Source organism: Ascaphus truei, chromosome 9, assembly GCF_040206685.1.
Source record: "Ascaphus truei isolate aAscTru1 chromosome 9, aAscTru1.hap1, whole genome shotgun sequence".
Taxonomy (NCBI): Eukaryota; Metazoa; Chordata; class Amphibia; order Anura; family Ascaphidae; genus Ascaphus; species Ascaphus truei.
In genome coordinates this window covers 73,685-94,268 of record NC_134491.1, presented here as the reverse complement: position 1 = coordinate 94,268, position 20,584 = coordinate 73,685, and the positions used below count along the sequence as shown (strand labels likewise).

The 20,584-nt window shown below is 44.6% G+C and overlaps 2 protein-coding genes across 2 annotated transcripts in view; one reads left to right on the top strand and one right to left on the bottom strand.

Annotated features, from left to right (window-relative positions):
• PLA2G4F (phospholipase A2 group IVF) overlaps positions 1-5,605 on the top strand; it is a 45,397-nt gene extending 39,792 nt beyond the window's left edge. The window contains exons 14-20 of the mRNA XM_075613151.1: positions 118-232; positions 552-689; positions 2,414-2,521; positions 3,408-3,602; positions 4,371-4,537; positions 4,729-4,915; positions 5,064-5,605. Of these exons, the coding sequence (XP_075469266.1) occupies positions 118-232; positions 552-689; positions 2,414-2,521; positions 3,408-3,602; positions 4,371-4,537; positions 4,729-4,915; positions 5,064-5,299 (1,146 nt within the window). The 3' untranslated portion in view covers positions 5,300-5,605. The remainder of the gene's footprint in view (positions 1-117; positions 233-551; positions 690-2,413; positions 2,522-3,407; positions 3,603-4,370; positions 4,538-4,728; positions 4,916-5,063) is intronic.
• Positions 5,606-7,124: 1,519 nt separating this feature from the next.
• On the bottom strand, positions 7,125-18,214 carry GEMIN2 (gem nuclear organelle associated protein 2). Its single transcript, XM_075613152.1, has 10 exons — positions 18,048-18,214; positions 17,301-17,385; positions 13,534-13,623; positions 12,526-12,585; positions 12,016-12,132; positions 11,462-11,506; positions 9,912-9,980; positions 8,760-8,870; positions 8,449-8,507; positions 7,125-8,104 (listed from the first exon to the last, which is right to left on the bottom strand). The coding sequence occupies exons 1-10, from the start codon at positions 18,167-18,169 to the stop codon at positions 8,059-8,061; spliced, it is 804 nt and encodes a 267-aa protein (XP_075469267.1). The 5' UTR covers positions 18,170-18,214; the 3' UTR covers positions 7,125-8,058.
• Between the last annotated feature and the right edge of the window lie 2,370 nt (positions 18,215-20,584).

Sequence of the window (20,584 nt, the reverse complement as noted above, 5' to 3'; positions counted from 1 at the left end):
CACACACACACACACACACACACACCAGACGGAATTTCCCTCCATCCGCACTTACACACATTCATATCAAGTATTGGAGTGTTCACACAGCCTCATCTGATATCTCATGTGTTGTAGGATAACCCAGTTAAGCTGTCAGACCAGCAGGCGTGCGTCTCCAGGGCTCAGAACCCGTATCCCATCTACGCCGGAGTCAACGTCCGAGTGAACATCAGCGGAGGGGACTTTGCAGGTGCAGCCAAAGGGCCCAAGAAATCCCAGTGTAATATTGTTACATCTCAAACTTGCCATGTCCATACCGGCAATAAAAGTGTCAGTACAAAGCAGTGATACTCTGCACCACTGCAGAGGAGTGGAATCCTGTTAACTCCTTCAGTGCCAGCTGGGCCTGCAAGGGGTTAAGCAATGCTTTGTATGCCCCTCTGGCAAGGCAGCGGTTAAACAATGTATCACTGAAGCAGCACACATTTCCACCACCAAACCAACATAATTCGTTAGACTGTCAGTGATCCCACCCGCCCCCCTGACACATTCACTCTTTCCCCTCACAGAATGGTGCGAGTTTACCCCCCATGAGGTTGGATTTCGGAAATATGGCGCCTTCGTGCGCACAGAAGATTTTGGCAGCGAGTTCTTCATGGGGCATATGATCCGCAGACGGCAGGAACCCAAAATCTGCTTCCTGCAGGGTGAGGCGGGCGTGCGGGCGGGGTGTCGGCCACTCTCCCACTCTATTTTGTATTATTTGTATTTTTACACTTCCCCTGCAGGATAACAGGATGTGTGACGTTTGCTGAATGGTTCATGCGGCAAGGGCGGGAGAGCATTCGCTGGCGCTTGAGCCAGTTGCGCGCTTGAGGGGGCGTCAGGGGGCACGGCCTTTACGTCACGGAGCTGGTTCGCCTTCATTGGGCGAACCGCGTACGTGACGCATCAGCGAGCAGCCAAATCAAATTTGGTTGTCTCGCCAAGCAGGTAAATGCCGCGCAGGCGCTTGCTCACACTGGTCACACACATTGCAACAATGTGCTTCATCACGGCCAGTGTGAGCGCGCCCGCCTGCTCAGCGCCACCCTGGCCGAGGCCTGAGTGATGTGTGCTCTTTATTTAAAGATTGACTCATTTTTACTCCTCTCTCGCTTGACTCGTTCTGATATTTCCGGGTATCCGGGGAGCGTTTGCACAGAGGTTCCTTTCTGAATACATACTGAGCGGTTCTGTGTGAACGTTGCGTGGGGGAACTCTTTACCAGTGAATACACTCGCCACGCACATGCAAGGCTTTTACATGTATGTAACTTTGTAGTCGGAATGGAAACCGGCTCCGTTCTGCCTGGGGAGGGGGGTGGGGGAGGGGAGTGCGGGTGGGGGAGGGGAGTGCGGGTGGGGGAGGGGAGTGCGGGTGGGGGAGGGGAGTGCGGGTGGGGGAGGGGAGTGCGGGAGGGGGGTGTGAGGGGGGGAGGGGGTGGGAGAGGGGGGGAGGGGAGGAGTGGGGGAGGGGAATGCAGGGGTGGGGGAGGGGAGGGGAGGGGGGGTTTAGTGCGGGAGGGGGGTGGGGGAGGGGAGTGGGGTTATACCTGTACTGCAGGGTTGGGCCTTTTTAAGGATAATTACAATCTTGAAAAAAAAAAAAGTTGCTGACTGTTCTGTAAATCGGGGTTCTCAACTCCAGTCCTCAAGTCCCCCCAACAGGTCAGGTTTTCAGGATATTCCAGCTTCAGCACAGGTGGCACAATCAGACTGAGCCTCTGATTGAGCCATCTGTGCTGAAGCAGGGACTGATTGAGCCACCTATGCTGATGCAGGGATATCATGAAAACCTGACCTGTTTGGGGACTTGAGGACTGGAGTAGAGCGCCCCCTGCTGTAAATGAAGCACACGGAGCCACTTTCAGAGGGGAGCTCCCTTCTGCAGCAGCAATACGGCTTCTGTAATGGGGGTCTGCACGTCTGTAATGGTGGTCTGCACGTCTGTAATTGGGGTCTGCACGTCTGTGCATGGGGGTCTGCACGTCTGTGCATGGGGGTCTGCACGTCTGTAATGGGGTCTGCACGTCTGTGCATGGGGGTCTGCACGTCTGTAATGGGGGTCTGCACGTCTGTGCATGGGGGTCTGCACGTCTGTAATGGGGGTCTGCACGTCTGTAATGGGGGTCTGCACGTCTGTAATGGGGGTCTGCACGTCTGTGCATGGGGTCTGCACGTCTGTAATGGGGGTCTGCACGTCTGTAATGGGGGTCTGCACGTCTGTAATGGGGGTCTGCACGTCTGTGCATGGGGGTCTGCACGTCTGTAATGGGGGTCTGCACGTCTGTAATGGGGGTCTGCACGTCTGTAATGGGGGTCTGCACGTCTGTAATGGGGGTCTCTGCACTGGGGTCACTGGTTTTACTGGGTTCTCTTGCTCCCCGCAGGAGTCTGGGGTAGCGTGTTCGCTGCAAATCTTGATGAGATTTGGGCCCGGGCAGCTGGGACGGGAATCCGCTGGCTCACATCCCTGACGGACGTTATCAAGGTGATAGGTAAGGAGACGGGTAAGGTGCACGTGGCTGTGAGTTCAATTCCAGCCTACGCCACTTACAATCTTGTCCTCCCTGTGCCTCCGCAAATCCACCTGGAACTAGGGGAAATACTACCATCGTTCTTTATCTCGTCTTTCAAGCACTGAAGGGGTTAAAGGTCCCCATCTCATTTACTATGACCAAATAAATCTGATTTAATCAGATGAGCTTTTCTTTTTAATTTTGCATTGTCAAACCCTACAGCAGTTACTGTATGTAAGTACGTATATCTTTATTTATATAGCGCCATTAATGTACAAAGTGCTTCACAGCAGTAATACACGTGACAATCATATAAATAAGCGTGTTATTTGCCATTATTTGTATCCCTGATGAAGGTGCATGTTGGCACCGAAACATTGGATGCAACATTGACTTCTTATAGTCATTAAATTACCTCTTTTTGCTACCTTATTGTTTTTTTTCTTTATTTTTGTGCTTGACTCCCTTTTTCTCAATCATATAAATAACAAACAAACACATGATGGGAATAAGTGCTTCAGACATAAAAGTAACATTTAGGAAAAGGAGTCCCCGAAAGCTTACAATCTAATTGGTAGGAAGAACGTACAGAGACAGTAGGAAGGTGTTCTGGTAAGTGCGTCTGCAGGGGGCCACGGTCGATGTATGAGGTGTATAGTATCGGCCACGGAGCTGCTCATATGCTTCGTTAAGCAGGTGGGTCTTAAAGGTGAATATTGAGAAGGGCAGTTAATAACATAAAATATATTTGAGGGATCCTCACAAAATGGACGTTGGCTGCGTTTTCTTTGCGTTGATGGCCCCTCTGGCAGTTACCCCACCCCAATAACACGTCCTCAGTGCAAGATGCTCGTTCTGGTTCCAGACGGCTGCCGGAGGTTACACTTCAGGGACCCGTCCCGGTTGGAGACGCGTCTGGTGATGCCGAGTGGGGTGGTGTCTCACATCTTCCAGGATTTCTTCAAGTCACGATTCACGGCCGGGGAGCGGTATAACTTCACGAAGGGTCTATACCTCTACAAGGATTACGTGGGGGTCCGGGAGTTCGTGGCCTGGAAAGGTGACACGTTACGGCGGCTGCGTGGCTCTTGTTTATGTTGGTTGAGATGTCGGTTCTTGTCGGAGATTATATGGATCTTTCTATAGGTGGACTCAAATCTGTCAGTTCATGATGTAAATCTGTTTTATGTTAGGTGATTTTTTTATTATTAGATAAAGAAGTGATCAGATTTAGTTTTAATTTAATGATGTGCAGACATTATTGTCTTAAATCACTGTAGATTACAGCAAAGTATGTGCAGACCAGGTTACAGCATCATTACTTTCTATCATGTAATGCTCACTCTGTAGGTGTGATGTCACTCACTGGCTGCTATGTCATTCTGTGAGCGTGACGTCACTCTAGGAGGTTGATGGTGTGATGTCACTTTAAATGATGTGTTGTAATTTATTTATTTATAAAAATGTTTTACTAGGAAGTAATACATTGAGTTACCCCTCGTTTTCAAGTATGTCCTGGGCATAGAGTTAAGATGACAGCTACATGGTTACAAATACATAGTTACATTAAGTAAGCAGGGTTATACATTATATACAAGACATTGCATGCACAGTAAGGGATAATAGGTGTTATGGGCGTATGTAACAGTTACAGACCAGATTAAAATGTCACTCACTGCCTGCTCTGGGTATGATGTCGGTCTGTGGGTGATGTCATTCTGTGGATGTCACTTCATAGGGATGCTTTCACCCTGTAGATGTGACATCGCTTTGTGGGGATGTCACTGTGGATGTGATGTCGCTCACCAGTTCCTCTGTGCTCTCTCAGGTAATCACCTGGACTCTTTCCCCAACCAGTTGACCCCGATGGAGGAGAGCCTCTACCTGGTAGATGGAGGGTTTTCTATTAACTCTCCCTTCCCACTCATGCTGCAGCAGGAGCGGGACGTTGACGTAATCCTGTCCTTTAACTACTCGTGGGACGCTCCGTTCGAGGTGAGAGACCCTGAGGCTGGAACGTAATTACACAGTCCTGGCTCCTGTCCCACTGTGTCCCTTCTGTCCCTGTCCTCCACAAGGTGACCTCGTGGTGCAGAGAAAGAATGGACTTTGTAGCACATTGAGGATTCCCCGTTTACATGTCTGTCACCCAGCAAGTCCTTCAGTCTTTCATTCCTGTCCCTCAGGTCCTGCACCTCACCACAAACTACTGTAGAGAGAGGGGCATCCCATTTCCCCAAATCACCCTGAGCGAGAAGGACGAGAAGAACCCGAAGGAGTGTTACCTGTTCATGGACGAGGACGATCCCAGGTCTCCTATAGTGCTTCACTTCCCCATGGTCAACAACACATTCCGCAGATACAAAGCACCAGGTAACGCTCCTGCAGAGGTTCATGGAATAATAGGGTCAAATGTATCCTGCTGCTGGGATATAATGCAGTGACGTGACACACGGTGTCCTTGCATATTAATACATTGCTCCCAGGTGCCCCAAACTCTACCTCTTGTGTCCGGTCACAGGGGTGGGACGTGCCACAGAACAGGAGAAAGCCGATGGGAACGTTGCACTAGAAGGGAAGGACTCCCCGTACCGAACCAAGAACTTCACTTACGAGCCGCATCACTTCGACCAGCTGGTGGAGATGAATAGGTACAACGTGCTGAACAACCGGGAGCAAATTAAGAAAGCGATTCAGGCCGCTGTGGCACGCAGGAAACGCAAACGCAGAACAGCCAGGCCGTGGGCTAAAAAGTGACGATGGTCTCTGCTTTTACCATGGTTCTCACAGGCTGTGTGACTGGATCCTTCCATGTTATCTGCTGATCTAAGTCCATATTCGCAGGAATCCATAAAGATGGCCACCATGGGTGATTTTCAGAGCTGCTCAAATATTCACCCGGTATTGCTGTAACATTCTTTCCCAAAGTAACACACTCCTGTTGCAGAACTACTTTAAAAGGGGTGGACCAACGTATGAGCTCCTCTCAACCCCACAACACTCCGATATACCTTCTCTCCGCCACTCATGATTTATATTATTAAAATAGATTTTTACATTGTGTGTAAGTTTCTGCAAGACACATGTAACTGAATAATAGAATGTTTCATACGATTGGCCTAGAATATATCAAATATTCCCTGTGAAGTTCAGCTATGTGCACAAATGTGAAAGCCACGTGCACGTGGGATATAGTGACAGATGTGATGGGTGGGTGTGTCTCTTAGGCTGCGTTCTTGGTGGGTGGGTGCGGCTTCTCCGGGGCCCCTAGTTGGAGTGATTTCTGGATGCGATGAGGGGGCGTGATGTCACAGAGCTGGTTCTCCCGGCACGCAGCAAATTCAAACCAATTTGTCGCGCAAAGTACCCGTCGCACTCGCTCCATTTGTATTCAGCACACGCAACCTTGCTCGTGCCGTCTGATCTACTATGGATGCAGCTATAGAGGTACTGCATTTTGATTGTGGTGGCGGAAACCATGGACGTCGCCTTACACAAGAGAATGGTCCCATATAGAACTTGCACATTCGCTGCCAGAGGAAGAACCGTACGGTGCATATTTATACGCCCCTCTGCCAGTTTAATTAGCGCTGGCAGCAGGAAATCAAACGCATTCATCTTTATAGAACAATATTTCTAGTCTGAGCATTTGATCTTGTAAAACAATCACACTCCTTTTCCACTGTGTGTGTGTGCGTAAAAATGTAAGCAAAGGAGTACAAAATAACTGCCCTGCTGGGCTGGTGGAAATGCACACACTGGTATGAGAGGAGTTACTCATTACCTGGCACGCATGCTGCACCTGGGTTAACATTACAGATTTATGTATGTATAGTACTCACTGCTGTTTAAGAAATGGGTTCAACTCCTCCTTTTCCCAAGGAACTTAACTCAAACAAGCAGCAGTTCAGGCTCATTACAAAACAAAGAAAATACAAAATGTAAAGCAGGCAGTAGAATAAAGTCCCTCTGTAAAACGCCTAAGCTTTGGCCTTCATTAAAGTAAGTGTGTGTGTGCCGAGCACGGGCATTTTAAGTGACACTTCTGTGTGTTTTGTCACAAAAATGGTATGTGTTTTGATATTTTTTTTTATTATTAAAAACCATTACCATTTCAGTGCCAAACCGCAAAGCAGTTTGACTTACAACTTGCGTGCGCGGCACATACCCTGTTTACCCATTTGTGCTTCTATATGTATAGTAACCGAATTCCTGGTGTGTGCTACCGCATGCGCTCCGACCATAGGAGTCCTCCGAATCTACGCTAGCTGCCATAACCGCCTCTTTTGCCAGCAGTGATGTCACTTACGTCAACAAGGCAATTTACTCCCAGGCAAATTTTCATTTGGTAGCTGCTAGCATAGAAGTTTCACTTCCAAAATGTAGACTTTAATGCATTAACCCCTCCACTGCCAGCAGAATCAACACATTGCTCTTAATATTACAGGCAGACCAACAGCTACCCAGGTTTATTTTGACACAGTCCGGGCGCCTGTTTCTTCAGAACAGAAGTTATGCCTGTACTTATGTTCCATTGTATGTGACTACAATATGTTACTGTGACAGAAACCACTTGGACTCATTTCAAATCTAAAAATAAGGAAACACCTTTATGTACACAAAAACCAACAAACAATAAGTGACTCTTCCACATGTGATGATAAGTGGTCATGGAATCTCCCAATAGCTACTAAGGATCAGAGCTGACTGCAAACAGAAACTGCAGAATTCATTCCATTCTACATAATGAGCCCTTTATATTTTAAGAAAACTAAAATCACAAGAGACTTATTCCTGGGATAGAAAAAATGGGGTTTAATTCCTTTAAATGCAACAGTGCCAATTGGGGCACTACCACCCCCAAAACTCCCACTGCAGTCCATGGGCCACGAACAGCACTATCCTAGTTCAATTAAAAAAAATAAAATAAAAATAACTGCAGGAAGCACAAAGTGTATTTTAAAAAAGCAGGAAGACAGTACTAACATAATTAGAAGTGTTTGTTCTGTGGTGGATTTATTGAGGAGATCCTGGCCTCTGTTTGCAGAGACGGCCCCACATACTCACAGCAGCTGAAAAGGTTGACAAGAAAATTATACAAAAAAGTGCAGTTTCACAGTTTTCCCATGCTACAGATCACTTTAACCCCTTTGGTGCCAGGGACACATTGCAGGCCCCTCTGGCATAGAGGGGGTTAATTGGAGGTGTAAAAATAACAGAATGGTTTCCAAAACCCTTTTAGGCACTTAATCTCTCTCGTACTTTGGACAATGGGGGTTTTTTTTTTTGTTTTTGTTTTTTAAATTGAGGGAAAAAAAAAAAAACCACACCCCAGAAGCAGTCACCCCATTTCCATAACAGAATCCTTTGCATCGACCCCCAGCTCCTGCCTGACATGAAGTTTAAAGAGAAATGGATAATGTTTTGCTGTATGGTACTGGGACACTCTTAGTAAGGGATAAAAACCCTGGTATTGCTGAGATTCCAATGTGCAGGGGACAGTGGGGCAAACCACATCAAAAAGGATCATTGTTATCCGCCAAATCCCGCTGTTCAAAGTACCTAGAAAAAACAAACGGAGCATTAGGAGTGTGATACAGCCCTAGTTATCACAGATAGGAGTAACGCGCGCACCCCCCAAGCCAGGGTGACAGAATCCATCACCTCATGGGGTGGGAGGGAGGAACACCCATCTCGTTCTCACAAACACAATATATTAATGCAACAAAATATGTTGGAAACTGCAGACTATTCAGAGGCTTATTGCCCTAGCAAGGAAAAGGGTTAATACGCCCCAAAGTTCCCTGCTTGTTACAGAACTTCTGACTGACAAGGAATCGGTGAAACGCACCGTGCTCTTTTATATAAAGTAGATTATAGTAAGGGTTGTACATGTTCCACGTTACCTGCCAACCAGACAGATGAACAGATTTAATGCAGAGACCCTCTCATCTTCCTTGTGTTCCTGGGAAATAAAACAAACAGCTGTCATAAATAAAAAATGTACATTCTAGTTGCCTTCCTTAAATTAACCTTGCAAAAAAACAAAATTAGTAATAATTTTTATTGGTTCTCTAAGTGTAAGAGGGGATTTCCATGTACAAACTTAAATACCCCTCCCAAGTCTCAGCAGACCCCCCTCCACCCCCAGACCTCCTGAAGTGCCATGGTGCACTGCATGGGACACAGAAGGGGTTCAATAAAGGGAGCATCTTACCACCATGGCTCGGACTTCGGAGCACCTTCGGGCCAGCTGCCGGATCAGAGAGTGAGCCTCGGGCAGCAGGGGCTTCTCCAGACATGCCAGCAGAGCATAGAGCCACCGACCCTGGGAACAGTCATATACAAGATGCAGTTATAGGGTCTGGACAAGGGTACAGTCACGGCAGGCTGCGATACCTTTCACTACACCAAACAGACTTCATAGAATAGTGTACAGATGCTCATAGGTGATCCCAGCAGGTAAGAGAAAGCGGAGCACAGCCGTGGAGAGAAAAAAAATAAAAATAATCTTTAATATGCACTCAACAACATGGTACAGACAGGTAAAAAGTTCCTTACGCGTTTCACGCTGTAAACAGCGAGAAACGCGCAAGAGGAACTTTTTACCTGTCTGTACCATGTTGAGTGCATATTAAAGATTTTTTTTCTCCCTCCCAACCAGACCATGCGGTAGCCCCGGATTACCTGTTTTTTGCCCGGCTGCGCTCCGCTTTCTCTTCCCTGCTGGGATCACCCATCTGCCAACACCACGTGACGTACGCCAACGGAAGACCAGGCGACCATATGCGAGTAATTTATGCTATTTATTGTTTACCAAGGCATGGGATATCACTGGTATTAAACCACAGGGACAGACGACGCTCTAGAGAGTCAGTCCAAATAGGAGAAGAACCAGTGGAACGGATACATTACCCCCATCTGCATTATCTACCAGGACTTATATACACACGCCCCTCTTCAATGAGCCTTCACCTGTGATTAACCAGTACTCACTGATATCAGGTCACCTTTATGACCACTTCTCTTCAAGCAAGTTTACTTATTGAAATTGTGTTTGTGACTGGGTACCCGGTTCATTTGCAGCACCGTATTCTATGGAACTTTGTTTATCTTTACCAGATCTTAAAGCTCACAGGTCTCTTCACATGTGCAGAGCTTTCCAAACCACTTCTGTGGGTTTATTGCATGTGGAGACGAGTGGAAAACTATGTATAAATACAATTCCCTCTATGAAGAACACACATCCTTAAAAAATGGCATGCCAACCACAGAAGCAGCACATACAAGGCAGTGAAAGAATTAATAAAAAAAAAAAAAAAAAAGAACTTTCCAACATGTAATAAATTAATACAAGAAAAAATCATACCAGCTCAGAAGTAAAATCTCTTTCCTCAAACCAGTTCACAAGGTATTCCAAGACGCTCGTAACAGTTGCCTTAAAAAAATACAAATGAAAGAATTGCAGAATCAGACGTCGGATGCATCTTGTCTGGAGTTTAATGCTCTGAAATGTAACATCTATATACCATCAGATTACAGAGTAACTGCCGCCTGTAACCAATATGACATGTAATCTCTTTGCCATCACAAGGTATGCAGCACACAGTAGGGACTTGGCATAGCTATGCATTGCACCCTGTGTGCGCTCGGAGGTTAGTGAGCAGTTGTACTGCATACACAACACGGTCTATAGACAACGAACAGTATTTGCAGTGTACACAGTGCTGCAACTACAATTCGGCAGCCATTGGTCCCTGTCCCAAAGAGGTTACAATTTAATGTCAGTACCTGGAGCACAGGGAAAAAAAAGTGGCTTGGCCAAGGTCATAAGGCAGCAGACAGAAGAGTGCGTGTGATGACTGGGCAGTTATTCCATCGCTCCCTCGAGGCACAGGAAAATAAATGGCTTACAATGTGAAGCAGATCCTCCATTATTACAGTTACATAGTAGATGAGGTTGAAAAAAAGACATAGGTCCATCAAGTTCAACCTATGCTAAATTTAGACAGATACTTTATCCCATAACTATACTTACTTATTGATCCAGAGGAAGGCAAACAAAAAACCCCATTAAGGGGAAAAATAAATTCCTTCCTGACTCCAAGAATTGGCAATCGGATTAATCCCTGGATCAACATCCTTCCCATGTATACTTATTTGGTATATCCCTGTATACCTTTCCCCATCTAAAAAGATGTCCAACCTTTTTTTGAACAAATCTATTGTATCTGCCATCACAGTCTCCATGGGTAATGAATGTCACATTTTAACTGCCCTTACTGTAACGAACCCTTTCCTTTGTTGCTGGTGAAATTTCCTTTCCTCCAACCTTAAGGGATGGCCCCGAGTCCTTTGTACTGCCCTCGGGATGAATAGTTATTTTGAAAGCTCCTTGTATTGTCCCTGAATATATTTGTATATAGTTATCATATCCCCTCTTAGACGCCTCTTTTCTAATGTAAATAAATCTAATTTAGCTAGCCTCTCATCATAAGTTAGATTGTCCTTCCCCTTTATTAATTTGGTGGCTCTTCTCTGCACTCTCTCTAATTCCATAATGTCTTTTCTTAGGATTGGTGCCCAAAATTGTACTCCATATTCAAGGTGTGGTCTTACTAGTGCTTGGTAAAGGAGCATAATTATGTTTACTTCCCTTCCATCCATTGCCCATTTGATGCAAGATAAGATCTTGTTTGCCTTTGCAGCTACTGCATGACATTGGGCACTATTGCTAAGCCTGCTGTCTACAAGCACTCCTAAATCCTTCTCCATCAAGGATTCCCCCAATATATCTCCATTTAATTTGTAAGTCGCCTTTTTATTCTTGCATCCGAAATGCAAATTACACCCTACAAACAAGCGGTTCATTGGTCACATCCCGCACACGTGCAGCAACCAGAAGTGTACAAGCCTCACCTGACTCATTCGACTGACGATACTCAGCAAAGGTGGAAAGCCAACCTGAGACGGGAAAGAAAAGTTCATTAAGCGACAATGTAAACGTGATGGCGACTGCGCGTGCGAGAGGAGATACACGGAACCCGGGCCTGCCACACGCTGTCTCCGTAGGCGCTCCTCACCTGACCGCAAGTTGCTAAAGAAATTATTACAATGAGCAAATGCTGCAGTCAACCCCTCACTGGCAGTGAAAGCATTAATGATCACTTTCCTCCCCCATCCTTAAACACCGACGAGGCTTCTCACGTCTTCCCCATTTTACAAACATACACGAATACAGCAAGATGGTGTCATGCACAAACTAACATTTACAAAGTACTGTCTATATTTAAAAGGGCTCTAATAATTATGTAACAGTTCTAATAACAGTTGTATGCCAGGCTTCCATTTATTCCGGGATGTAAGCCGTGCCAGTTTATAACGTGCAGAAGATCTGGTGCGAGACGGATATTGAGAGGGGTGGGAATTGAACCCGAGTGCCATGCAAGGGGGCGATCTCTGTGCCAGCTCACCTTTATATAGTCAATCCCCGGACTTTCGCTCTGGCTGTTAAGTGCAGCCGCCAGATCAGAATATAACCGCTCCCCCAGGCAGAACTTTTTCCAGCTTTCTTCATCTTCTGTGCTTGGCTGGACGGAAAGAGATGGAGCGAACATTTCCTTATTCTGCGTTTGCTCTACGGTCGGGAAGTCGTGTGTATTATGAAATGGGCCGGCTTCAAATGACAGATTTTTATAAATCAGTATTTTCTTATTGCTCTGCAATACGTTGGAGGCCCCTCTGGCTGCAACTTGGCTAAACCTCTACACCCGTCTAATCTTCAGATCATAGGCATAAAAACCATTTTCCAGAAAAGTTTTATGGCCTATAGATTTAATGCGTATAACGGGAGATCCAAGGAGACGTGTGGTAAGGAAGAGAAACTTCACTCTTAAAACAGAAACAGCAAGTTCTCCTTGAAACACAGCATCACTGCTTTTAATACTGGCACTAAGACCCCGTGGTTAGATCACATCACTTACCATCGTAACATTGCTATCCAGTGGCTGAGATTTCCAGTGGCTCCTGTGCTTGTTGAGACTCTACGGATAAAACGAGGATTAATTTCCCGGAGGTTAGAGACTATTCAGATTGCAGGGACGTGCTACGGGAGAAAGAGCACCATACAAAAGGGGATCTGTGCCCCAAGAGCTCAGTCAAAACATCAGTAGCTACATGGCCAACATTCCTATACAGACCAATGTGATCCCCCTCTAATACGCCTGATCCCCTAGAATAGTGGTTTTCAACCAAAACCCCAACGTTCTCCAGGCAAGGAGGCCTGCGGTTGCCACGCCAGTCTGCAGCCCTCTCCTCTGGTCAGACGTTTGACCCGGGTGAGAAGAGGGAGTTGTTTGCAGTGACCACCTGGCTGCTGCTGGGGAGCCCTGGTTGAAAAATCACTGCCCTAGATTGTAAGCTCTCACGAGCAGGGTTCTCATTAACTCTGCACCTGTTTGTCCTTATTTGTATATCATTTTGATCCTCCTGTACCCCTATTGTACCACGCTGCAGGATATGTTGGCACTTTATCTGCTCTCCCCCTGCATCACGTGCTCCCCTTACCTCAAATGTAGCGTTAAATGACGCCGCAGGGTCATGTCACGTGACCCACTGCGTCATTTGATGACGCATCTCCATGGCAATGGGCGTCAAATGACGCCATGGGTCATTTAACGTCATGTCACATGACCCTGCTGTGTCACTTGACACGGCGTTGCCATAGAGACGCATGGCTGAAGCCAGGTAAATGAGCCGTGCCCCCCCCCCACCCAAAAAGTCTCATGCCCCCCCTGGGGGGCACCCCCCCAGCATAGGGGATTATCGTTTATTTACAAAGCGCCAACATAATCTGCAGCTTGATACAACAGGATCAAAATTACAAATAGGATCTCCCCCTCCCAACATCAAATTCAATGCAATCCCCCCTCAAAAACACATCAGATCCCCTATACATTTCAGGTCTTCTCTTAGTGCGGCTTCATTGTTACCTGACGAACAGCAGAAAACTGAGCCACTTGCTGCTGCTGCCATCGGAAGCTGGGGGAATATCCTTCCGGCGCAGGGTGACACCCCGACAGCTGGAAGACACAGCACAGCGGCCTCAGGGCGATAGAAACCCTCACTTCATTTCTGCAGCTGCACTAACAGCATCACTCATTCATAACAATGCAGGCACAAACTTCCAATAATCTTCCCAAACCTGCATCATTGACATACAGAAAGTGAGTCCCTGCGCTCCTCCCACTGGGCTAACAATAAATGGGGAAATAACTATACATTGTGAAAACTAAATCTATAAGACAAAGGAGACTTTTGGTTACATCCTTTAATCAAATAATGCCAAGCCTGCTAACCAACGTCAAGATAAGTCTCAGTATCAATCTTTTCACCAGCTCATTGTCATACAGGGATTTACGCTCACTGGGATTCTGGGTAGAGACATGCAAATGAGTGGGTGTGTCACTTAGTTGTCAGTCCATTTCTTACATGGGCTCCCAGGAACTTTTGCTGCGATAAACATACAGTTGCTGGTAGCGGCTCAAAAATAAAGTGTAGAAGTGCAACCAGCACCTGGAGGTAAGGGGCTGGTGGCCTGCGCGGCCGCACGCAGCGGGTCCTTAGCCTAAGAAAGATTGAATCCCCCTTAAAAAGTAACAGTCTTATCTGCACCTTGTTAAAATTCATTGTTTTCCTTTTCTCTGAGTCAGTGGAATTCAAACATATCAGCTACTTGTGTTAATCGGTTTCACTAATTTATTTATAAAATATTTTACCAGGAAGTAATACATTGAGAGTTACCTCTCGTTTTCAAGTATGTCCTGGGCACAGAGTTAAGACAAATAATACATGGTTACAAATACAGTTACATAAATGAACAGGGTATACATTATATACAAGACATTGCATGCACGGTTAAAGATAATATATATTATGGGCGTATGAAACAGTTACAGACCAGATTAAAATGTGAGAGTCTTAGATTTGAAAGAACTTAAACTGGTGGTGGATGTAAGAGTCTCTTGTAGGTTGCTCCAGTTTTGGGGTGCACGGTAAGAGAAGGAGGAACATCCGGATACTTTGTTGAGCCTTGGGACCATTAACAGTCTTTTGGAGTCTGATCTCAGGTGATAGGTGCTGCATGTGGTAGGGGTGAGGAGCTTGTTCAAATAGCTGGGTAGCTTGCCCAGAAAGTATTTGAAGGCAAGACAGGAAAGGTGAACTTTGCGCCTAGACTCAAGTGATGACCAATATAGTTCTTTGATGTGTGTTATAGTTGCATTGGAGAACAAAACGACAAATTGAATTGTAGAGGGTGTCAAGTTTGCTAAGGTGGGTTTGAGGTGCTGAGCCATATACTATGTCTCCATAGTCAATAATTGGCATTAGCATCTGCTGTGCGATACGCTTTCTGACCATGAGACTTAAGGAGGATTTGTTCCTGTAAAGTACCCCTAGTTTGGCATAGGTCTTGGTTGTCAGGGTATCAATGTGCATCCCGAATGTTAAGTGGGAGTCAAACCATATGTCCAGGTATTTAAAACTAGTGACAGGGGTTAGGGTGGTGTTAGCATTGGTTCTAATCTGGAGCTCAGTCGCTGGAAGCTTTAAAAATTTAGTCTTGGTCCCAAATATCATTGTTACAGTCTTGTCAGTGTTTAAAAACAGTTTTGGGAAATCCAGTTTTCGAGTCTGAAAAAGTCAGACTGAAGTATGTGTTGAAGGTCAGAGAGGCTATGGCTGTGCGCATATAGGATTGTGTCATCTGCATATATGTGTATTGAGGCTTCCTTACAAGCTGTTGGAAGATCATTGATGAACACTGAGAAGAGTAGGGGCCCCAGAACAGAGCCTTGTGGGACACCACAGGTGATATCCAGGGGGTTGGAGTTAGAGCCTGAGATGGACACTTGTTGGGATCTACCTGATAGGTAGGACTGAAACCAGTTTAAAGCATGTTTCCCTATTCCAGAGCTCTGGAGTTTAAGCAGGATAGCATGATCAACAGTATCAAAAGCCTTTGCAAAATCTAGGAATACTGCACCAGTGAGTTTTCCCCGTTCCATTCCACACTGGATTTCATTGCAAACTTTTAGCAGGGTAGTTACGGTGGAGTGTTTGGGGCAAATGCCAGATTGGAATTGGCTAGGGAAATTTGTCTTGGTATAGTAATCGCTTAATTTGGAGTGGACACATTTTTCCATGACTTTGGATAGAATTGGGAGAAGTGAGATTGGCCTGTAGTTTGAGGCAGTGTTTTTGTCCCCACTTTTGAAGATTGCGACAACTCTGGCAGTTTTCCCAGGTCTTAGGGATATGGCCTGCAGACAGGATAGAGTTGACTATGGAAGCAATTGGTTTGGCAATGGCTGGGGCACCAAGTCGTAGGAACCTAGATTGTAGTAAGTCAAGTCCACATTGGCTGCTTAGTGTTAATTTGAGGAGCGCTTGTGTAATCTCTTCTTCGGATACTGGGCCAAATTGAAAATTGTGGGCAGTGTTGGGAGGGGGTGGGGCTATGTGGGTACTCCCAGGATGAGATTCAGGTTTGTGGTTTGGGCTGCGTTTCGCTAATACGTTAGTGGCACATCCCACAAAGTAATCATTGAATGCATTTGCAATGTCAGTGGGGTTTGTCAGAGTAATATCCCCCTTAGTGATATTACTTGGTTGTTGATGGTTAGAAGGCTGGAATATATTGTTGATAACCTTCCAGAAGTTAGCTGGGTTTGATGTATTCTGGTGGAGATTGTCAGAGTAATATTGTGCTTTTGCGGGCCTTGTTTGCCTTTGTGCACCTGTATTGATTGAAATCATTGGTAGTGCCCAATGATGGCTTCTTAATTACTTTGCCAACAGAACAGTGCAAGGCAACCATTTGCCTGTGGGTTTGAAGACTGACAAGTCTAACCACCAAAAGTCATTACATAAACACACAGTAAAAAACCCTCCCAATCTTGTTGGAAAAGGAAATGGTACAAGTTCCCAAAAAAATGAATGTGTACATTCTTGTCCAATTAAAAAACATGTGCCTGTCCCATACACTCATGCTACCAGGGCCCAGCCTTATCAACAGCTTGCAGTGTGTAGGAGCGCAGTAATTTGCATGTTACTACCCAGAATCCTTGTCTACAGCAGAATTACTATGATAGGACAATGGGGAGCATGAAGCAGGTTTGGGGACCCGTACAAGACACACAGACCTGGCTCCTCCATCTTTGCTGCACACTACCCAGTGATGGGTTACCATCCTCTTTACCCACCATGACTACATACCTCAACTCGTGGAAAACACCTCGGGTGCACGTCTGTCACAAACCAGGTGTGCACAACAATCCAAAAAATTCTCCCAAATGAGGGACCGAAACAGCACTCCAGAATACATGGTAGATCAAATAGTCAGAGAGTTTATTGAAGATTGATCGATGTACCGTCATCAATTTAGACCTTAACCTTGATAGAGGTCCAAGTTAATGACAGAAACATTGATGAACCATCAATAAAACACAAATATTTTTCTATCAAGTTCTCTGGAGTGCTGTTTCGTACCCTCATTTGGCCACACTATTTTGATACATAATCAGCAACATGCATACACAACCATGTCACAGTGTACAACCCCCTAAAAGTCTCAGCCCATGCACGTTTCATACCCTGCAAAGACCAGTCACACAAATGACCAAGATACTTCAGGATGGGCTTGGGACTTTTAGAAATCCCTACAGATGAAGTGGAGGACAGAGCCGTGCTTACTCACAGCTATGCTGACAGTCTGCTTCTTTCTCAGCTTCTTTGGGTCTATCTGTGCAATGACCACATCCGGGCACCTCGCTGCTTCCAGCCTGCAAGATGAATATTTATTAAAAAAAAAAAAAAAAAACACACACACACACCACTGCATAAAAAAAAAACAAAGTCAGGATCCCATTAACCCTCGCTCATCACTTAACTTCTTTGTTCTGCAATACACTGCAGGCCCAGCTGACCACAGAGGGGTTAAATCAAGGCAACATTATTAACTCTTTCAGAAGTTTGTACACTGGGATTATTTATTTATTTTTTTACTTGCACAGATACTCCACATATTATTATATAAAACAATTTGTAGCTGCAGCTGGGACATTAACAACAAGCAGATGGAGTTAATAAACAAGTTTACTAGGAACCACAATGCATCTGCTGCCCCCATTAACTGCAATGGGCGTTTGAACCCTAAATCCCACACAGACTTGATGGGATCCCTCCCTCCATTAGATCCCACACAGACTTTATGGGATCCCTCCCTCCATTAGATCCCACGCAGACTTGATGGGATCCCTCCCTCCATTAGATCCCACGCAGACTTGATGGGATCCCTCCCTCCATTAGATCCCACACAGACTTGATGGGATCCCCTAATAAATGAGCCCATACGGTAACAGACGCAGCTCAAAATCCCTGTATAGTGTCACTTCTGACGTCACTCAACCCGCAGACTGCGCAATACAGAGGGATGATGACTTACTGCACCCTCCTCAAATACTCCTGGGGGGTTCTGGGGGGCACCGCGGGGTCGAAGTCCTCGAGGATGTCACAGTCCCCCACGGGCAGCAGCCGGGGCATCAGCTCCTCGGGACCAGTATCCATGCTCGTGCGGCTCTGACGTCACTGCCCGTGAGACGCACTTTATGAATGGAACGCACCTGTAACGGCGCGTCTGATTGGCCCTCCCCCGAGCCGTATCTTGACTGGTGGGTGTAGTCCCATGTCACCACCTCCTGCCTCTGCCACATGTGTTCCAGTCACCAGGAGGGAGGGGACCGAATATATTGTATATCAACAAAATATTATTATAAAAATCAATGAATGGGATCAAACCTGGGAATGTATTATTTGTACACAAATACTTTACCCCTTCTCTGCATTATATATATAGCCAATAAAGAATATCACTTGTGAGCACACAGACACACACACAGCAACATCTTCAACTCTGTTATATCAATCGCATTGCATGTGATTATATCACTCTGTATGTTATATATCTCTCTGCCTGTTATTATATCGCTCTGCATGTTATTATATCGCTCTGCATGTTATATCTCTGCATGTTATATCTCTGCATGTTATATCTCTGCATGTTATTATATCTCTCTGCATGTTATTATATCTCTGCATGTTATTATATCTCTGCATGTTATTATATCTTTGCATGTTATTATATCTCTGCATGTTATTATATCTCTGCATGTTATTATATCTCTCTGCATGTTATTATATCTCTCTGCATGTTATTATATATCTGTATGTTATTATATCTCTGCATGTTATTATATCTCTCTGCATGTTATTATATATCTGTATGTTATTATATCTCTGCATGTTATTATATCTCTGCATGTTATATCTCTCTGCATGTTATATCTCTGCATGTTATATCTCTGCATGTTATTATATCTCTCTGCATGTTATTATATCTCTGCATGTTATTATATCTCTGCATGTTATTATATCTCTGCATGTTATTATATCTCTCCGCATGTTATTATATCTCTGCATGTTATGATATCGCTCTGCATGTTATTATATCTCTCTGCATGTTATTATATATCTGTATGTTATTATATCTGCGTGTTATTATATCTCTCTGCATGTTTTTATATCTCTCTGCCTGTTATTATATCGCTCTGCATGTTATTATATCGCTCTGCATGTTATATCTCTCTGCATGTTATATCTCTGCATGTTATTATATCTCTGCATGTTATTATATCTCTGCATGTTATTATATCTCTGCATATTATTATATCTCTGCATGTTATTATATCTCTCTGCATGTTATTATATCTCTGCATGTTATTATATCTCTGCATGTTATTATATCTCTCTGCATGTTATTATATCTCTGCATGTTATTATATCTCTGCATGTTATGATATCGCTCTGCATGTTATTATATCTCTCTGCATGTTATTATATCTCTGCATGTTATTATATCTCTGCATGTTATGATATCGCTCTGCATGTTATTATATCTCTCTGCATGTTATTATATATCTGTATGTTATTATATCTGCGTGTTATTATATCTCTCTGCATGTTATTATATCTCTCTGCATGTTATTATATCGCTCAGCATATTATTATATATCTGTATGTTATTATATCTCTGCGTGTTATTATATCTCTGCATGTTATTATATATCTGTATGTTATTATATCGCATTGCATGTGATTATATCACTCTGCATGTTATTATATCTCTGCATGTTATTATATCTCTCTGCATGTTATTATATCGCTCTGCATGTTATTATATCGCATTGCGTGATTATATCACATTGCATGGGATTATATCACTCTGCATGTTATTATATCTCTCTGCATGTTATTATATCGCATTGCATGTGATTACAGGCATACCTCGCTTTAAGGACACTCACTTTAAGTACACTCGCGAGTAAGGACATAGCGCCCAATAGGCAAATGGCAGCTCACACATGCGCCTGTCAGCATGTCCTGAACAGCAATACCGGCTCCCTACCTGTACCGAAGCTGTGCGCAAGCGGGGAGACTATATAGCCTGTTACAAATGCGTTATTTACATTAGTTATGCGCGTATATGTGTACGTATTGCAGAACAATACATGCATCTATAAGTGGATAAAAGTTAGTGCTTCACTTTAAGTACATTTTCGCTTTACATACATGCTCCGGTCCCATTGCGTACGTTAATGCGGGGAATTCCTGTATATTGCTCTGCGTGTTATTATATCGTTCTGTATGTTATTATATCGCTTTGCGTATTATTACATTGTTCTCCATGTGATTATATCACTCTGTATGTTATTATATCGCATTGCATGGATTGATATCACTGCATGTTATTATATCACACTTGATGTTATTATATTGCTCTGCGTGTTATTATATCGTTCTGTTTGTTATTATATCACTCTGCATGTTACTATAACGCTCGTTATGATATAGCTCTGCATGTTATGATATCACTCCATGTTAGGCCGCGTTCAGGCTGAGAGCTTGCTCGCGAGCGCGCGATCA